General features: G+C 56.8%; 1 protein-coding gene across 2 annotated transcripts in view; it reads right to left on the bottom strand.

Moving 5' to 3' along the window:
• Positions 1–5,784, bottom strand: part of MAF1 (MAF1 homolog, negative regulator of RNA polymerase III) — a 15,201-nt gene that overhangs the window by 3,932 nt on the left and 5,485 nt on the right. The window contains exons 2-4 of one of the 2 annotated variants that reach the window (XM_019610788.2): positions 2,028–2,164; positions 288–416; positions 11–176 (exon numbers count right to left, since the gene is read on the bottom strand). In XM_019610788.2, the coding sequence (XP_019466333.1) occupies positions 11–176; positions 288–416; positions 2,028–2,110 (378 nt within the window). In that variant the 5' untranslated portion in view covers positions 2,111–2,164. Of the gene's footprint in view, positions 1–10; positions 177–287; positions 417–2,027; positions 2,170–5,784 lie in introns of both variants that reach the window. The other variant, XM_010726363.3, reaches the window with a different exon arrangement.

The following is a 5,784-nucleotide window of genomic DNA, read 5'->3' as shown; positions in this document are numbered from 1 at the left end:
ACCCACGCACCCAGTTGAGGCTGGGCTCCCGGCTGAACTCGTGGCTCTTGGCGGCGCTGAAGTCGTAGTCGGGCCGGAAAGACTCGTTGAGCGTCGCGATCAGATAGAAGAGCGTCTTGCGGCTGCACTTGTCGCTCAGCGGCCCCTCCTCGTCACCGCTCTGACTCTTGCTGAGCCTGAGGCACGGAACAAACAAAATCAGAGGTGCCCAGCCTGTGCACCAGTGGCTCTGACCAACCCCACACAGCCCCCAGCCCGGAGATGTCCGAGCACCGCTGGTCCCGTACCTGCTGGGGCTGATCCCCGTGGTCTGAGGGGGTGACAGGGCCTCCAGGACGTGGGGTTGGCCCTCCTGGCAGAACTGCTTGAACATGTGCTTGTCGTCGCCGGCCATCTTGCAGGAGTAGCTCTCGATCCTGCGGAGAAACCACAGCGTGGTGTGAGACACGTGGGATTGGCAGAGCCAGGACCGACCCCAGAGCTCTCACGTGCAGCTCAGGAATGCGGAAACCCGAAGGAGCTCTCGGGTGAAGCCTAAAAGCTGCTCCCTGCACTGCCCAGCTCCAACGTGGGAATGAGAGCTGGGCACGGGGTCCCACAAGGGCTCGGTGCTGCTGATCTCAGCTTCTGCTGATCCCCGTGGGGCAGAATGACCGATTCCCCACCCAACGTCACAATCATCGTTGAACACAAACTCCCAGCAAAGTCCTTCCAAACGTTTGAGCTGCTCCATCACCTGCAGATCCCTCCAGCCCTCCCGTGAGATGGGAAAGCCAACATCTGCAGCTCCCACCCATCCCTGCTCTGCATCCTCTACATCAGGGGAAGAGGAAAGGAAACACCACGGGGTGTTCAGCCAACAGTCATACAGAGTAACGATGGAACGAGGGGGAGGGGACCTTTAAGATCAGTGTGGAATCACAGAATGGATTATAGAAAGATCAAGGCCCTCTAGAGCTGCCTGGGGATGTGGTGTTGTTACGGAGGGGTGACAGCTGCCAGCAACGCTGGGAGAGATGTGTAGGGCTGGAGGAGGAAGGAACCAGGCAAGGGAAAGAGAAACCAGCTGCTAACCAATGTGAAAGGCACCAAATATGGTAAATCAGCAGTACCACGGCACGGCAGAGGAAGGAACAGAGAGCCAAGGCACAGAGGTGTTACCAGAGGGGAAACTGAAACAGAGAGAGGAAGGAGAAAGCCTGGGCACGGAGCAGAGGCTGGATCCAATTATCAAACCACAGAATAGCTGGGTTGGAAGGGTCCTTGAAGATCATAAACTCATGGGATGGTTGGGTTGGAAGGGTCCTTAACGATCACAGAGCCCGTCATGTAGTGGTTGAGTTGGGAGGGTCCTTAAAGATCACAGAGCCACGGGATGGGTGGGTTAGCAGGGTCCTTAAAGGTCACAGAGCCATAGACCGTAGAACCATGGAATGGGTTGAATTGGAAAATTATCATAGTGACATGGAAGGGTTGGGTCAGAACGGTCCTTAAACATCACAGAGGCATGGAAGGGTTGGGTTGGGTTGGAAAGGTTCTTAAAGATCAAAAAACCATGGAAAGGTTAGGTTGGAAGAGTCCTTAAAGACCACAGAACTACAGAATGGTTGGGTTAGAAGGGACACCCCTGCCGTGGGCTGGCTGCCCCCCAGCTCAGGCTGCCCAGGACCCACCCACAGCCTCGGGCACCTGCAGGGATGGGGCACCCACAGCTCCGGGCAGCAGTGCTGGGGCTGCACCGCCTCTGGGTGAAGGATTTCCCCACGTATGACCCCAAATCTCCCCACTTCGGGGTTCAAGCTGTTGCCCCAGTCCCATCGCTCTCTGCCTTTTGGTACAGTCGCTTTCCTCCCATCACCAGCTCTGTTCAAGCACTGAAGGCTGCAGTGAGATCCCCTGGTGCCTCCCACCCCCCAAGGCTGAACCCCCCCAGCTCTCGGCCCGGCCCCATAGAGCCGCCTCCCCTCTGCAGAAGCAGCCCGGGGTGCAGTTGGTTCCGCAGCCCACGCAGTGCCGGCAGCGCTCACCTCCCAATGATGTGGGCATCCCCCGTCTCCACCGTCAGTTGGGAGTTTATTGCTTCGAAACTTGAGTTTTCCAACAGCTTCATTGTCTCCGTGCTGGGCTCAAAGCGATTCCCTGTGCGGCAGCGGCAGCAAGGCGTCTGTCCTGCGGGGAAGGGAACGTCTCAGATGGGGAGAGGGGACCCCAAAGCTTTGGCACGAGTGCTGGCAGCAGGCAGGACAGAACTGAGAAGTGAAACGAGCAGGAAAAATGGGAGCTGGCGACGTGATGGGCACCTGCTTTGCTCTTCGTGCTGCTTCCACTGCCCCACGACGGCAGCACCGACCTCAAATGTGCCAGAGTTGAGCAACGCCAGAAATGGAATCCCAGATCTGTAGGGTTGAAGGGGACCTCTGGAGCTCCCCCTTCAACCCATTCGACCCCCTCCTCCCACCCCCACCCTCCAGATCTCCATCAGCGCTGCTCAGACTCCCCCCAGCCTTCTCTCCCCCAGGTGCACAGCCCCGGGGCTCTCAGCCCGGCCCCACCAGGAGGGGCTCCAGGTTCCCCCCATCTCCACACCCTCCGCTGGGCTCTCCCAGCAGTTCCCAGTCTGCCCTGAACTGGGAGCCCAGCACTGGGTAGAGCAGAGGGGAGCAGCACCTCCCTGCCCCGCTGGCTGCACTCTGGCAATGCATCACAGGGTTCCATTGGTCCTCTCGACCTCCAGGTCTCACTGCTGGCTCGTGGTCAACCGTTGGCCAACTGTTGGCCAACCACTGATGATGAACCATGGTCAACTGTTGGTGAACCACTGGCCAACTGCTGAGCAATTGTTGGCCAACCAGGCCCCTCTCTCACCCTGCTGGCTGAGCTCTGGGCAAGGAACCCCAGGGTCCTGTGAGCCTTCTTGGCCACCAGGGCTCGTTGCTGTGGTCAAACGTTGGCCAACTGTTGGCCAATCTCAGGTGAACCACAGTTGGTCAATTGCTGATCAATTTAACAAGCTGCTAGTCAACTGTTGATGAACTGTTGGTCAACCATCGGCCAACCGCTGGGTGCCTGCTGGCCAACCAGGCCCCTCTCCTGCCCAGCTGGCTGTGCTCTCAGCAATGAAGCCCAGGGTTCCGTTGGCCAACTTGGCCACCCTGGTCAACCATTGGCCAGCTGCTAGTTAACAAGGATCCTTCCCCCACCCTGCTGGCTGCTCTCTTTGCAGCACAGCTCAGGAAACCACTGGTCTTCTTGGCTATGAGGGCACACTGCTGGCTCGTGGTCAACCACTGGCCAAACGCTGGTCAACCGTTGGCCAACCAGGACCCCCAGGTCCTTCCCCACAGAGCTCCTTCCCTGCAGCTCAGCCCCAGTCCGTACTGCTGTGTGCAGTTACTCCTCCCTGGAGGAACAACCAGCAGCGAGCTGCCCCGTTCCCCTCCCTACACCTGCAGATAACTGACCAACAGCAAGAGCCAGCAGGGTGTTCTTGCTCGGTGCTGCCCGTGGTGGACATTTTGAACGGCCCCCCGGTCCTCAAAGCTCATTAAACCCCCAACGTTTGGCTGCCGATCCCAAGACTCAGTCAGTTTCCTCCCACAGGTCTGTGCCTGACTCCTCAAAATTCTATGTGGGAAAAGATTGGGTAAGGTGCTGCGGGAAGCCCAGGGGAAGGGGAGGAGAGACCCTGTGGAGGTGGGGAGCTGTGTGCCAACCCACAAAATGCGGGGTCAAAATGGAGCATGGGATGGGTAGGTTGGGAATGTCCTTAAAGGTCATAAAGCCATGGGATGGTGGGGTTGGAAGGGTCCTCAAAGGTCACAGAAATATGGATTGGTTGGGGTGGAAGAGTCCTTGAAGTTAAAAGAACCATGGAATGGTTGTGTTGGAAGGGTCCTTAAAGGTCACAGAGTCATGGAACGGTTTGGTTGGGTTGGAAGGGTCCTTAAAGATTAGAAAGCTATGTAAAGGTTGAGGTGGAAGGGTCCTTGCAGATCAAAGAACCGTGGAATGGTTAGGTTGGAAGGGTCCTTACAGATCATAAAGCTACAGAATGGGTTGGAAAGGCCTTTCAAGATGAAAGAACCATAGAATGGTTGGTTTGGAAAAGTCCTTTAAGATCACAGAGCCATGGGATGATTGAGTTGGAAGGGTCCTTAAAGACTGCAAAGCCATGGAATGGTTGAGTTGGAAGGGTCCTTACAGATTGCAGAACTATAGGATGGCTGGGTTGGAAGGGTCCTTAAAGACTACAAAGCCAGGAAACGGTTGGGATGGAAGAGTCCTTACAGATCACAAAACCATGGGATGGTTGGGTTGAAAGGGTCCTTAAAGACCACAGAGCTGTGGGATGGCTGGGTTGGAAGGGTTCTTAAAGATCAGAGAGCCATGGGATGGTTGGGTTGGAAGGGTCCTTACAGATCACAGAGCCATGGGATGGTTAGGTTGGAAGGGTCCTTACAGATCACAGAGCCATGGGATGGTTGGGTTGGAAGGGTCCTTACAGATCATAGAGCCATGGGACGGCTGGGTTGGAAGGGTCCTTACAGATCACAGAGCCATGGGATGGCTGGGTTGGAAGGGTCCTTACAGATCACAGAGCCATGGGATGGTTGGGTTGGAAGGGTCCTTACAGATCACAGAACCACAGGATGGTCGGCTTGGGTTGAAAGAGACCCCAAAGCCCCCCAGTCTGTGTTGGGTTCCCCCCCGCAGCTTAGGCTGCCCACGGCCCCATCCCCAGCCTGGTGCACCTCCAGAGATGGGGCACCCCAAGCTGTCCCACATCCCTGACAAAACCCCTCCCACGTTTCCTTCAGCCTCGTACCACTGAGCTGCCACCCCCACCCCCTGTATCCCACTCAAAACCCCTCCCCACACTTCTTTCAGCCTCTGAGCTGCCACCCCCACCCCCTACATCCCACACAAAACCCCTCCCCACCGTTCCTTCAATCTCACACCATGAGCTGCCCCCCTCCCACCCCCAGCAGCTCAGCACCCAACACAGCCCCAAACACAGCAGGAAACCACCGCATTTCCGCACAGCACCGCAGCTCCCAACACACCCAAAGCTTCAGCATCGGGGTTTCCTTGCAGCAGAGGCGCTGAGTGCTGTGCAGCACTGCTGGTCTGCACGAATCCCTCTTTGGTTTTGGCTCAAAGTTTGCTTTCCGAGGCATTCCTTGTGATAAGGCTCTGACTTATCTAGGAGGTGAGAGGTGGGTGTTGCTGTGGGGCAGCTGGCATCACTGCCTGGACGGTTTTACACCTGAAAGCATTTCTCTGCAGCTGCCTGCCTTCAGAACAGAGAGCTGGGCAGTGTTTGCTGGAGGAAGATGTGACCCGTGACAAATAACTCCAGCTTGCAGCGAGAGGCTGGAGGATGGCAGCACTGCACGCCGTGAAGGCCAGATACAGGTTGAAGCCTCCCTGCTCCCTCTTATCTGCTGGCCAGCCCAGAAGATGGGAACAAAAGGAGCTCCTGCTCAGATCCCAAAGCCAGAAGCTGCCACTGCAAAAGGAGCCGACTGCACCGCTCAGGACTTGTGAATCACTTTGTGCTGCCATTGGAAAGGAGTCGAAGTCGTCGCCAGCCGAACAACAACCCCTGACGGCCCACCTCTACTGAAGGCCAGCGTCTGAGCTACCGACCGCGCTGGGCCCAGGTGGTGAATCTCTCTCTCTTGCTTTCTACAAAGACTCCTTGCCTTTCTTTCCTATCTCTTTTCTATTGCCTTCCCGTCTCCTGCTTTCCCTTCCCTTCCCTTCCCTTCCCTTCCCTTCCCT

Source organism: Meleagris gallopavo, assembly GCF_000146605.3.
Source record: "Meleagris gallopavo isolate NT-WF06-2002-E0010 breed Aviagen turkey brand Nicholas breeding stock chromosome 6 unlocalized genomic scaffold, Turkey_5.1 Chr6_random_7180001957244, whole genome shotgun sequence".
Classification (NCBI taxonomy): Eukaryota; Metazoa; Chordata; class Aves; order Galliformes; family Phasianidae; genus Meleagris; species Meleagris gallopavo.
Note: the sequence above shows the minus strand (reverse complement) of the source record. Positions and strands in the feature narration are given on the sequence as shown.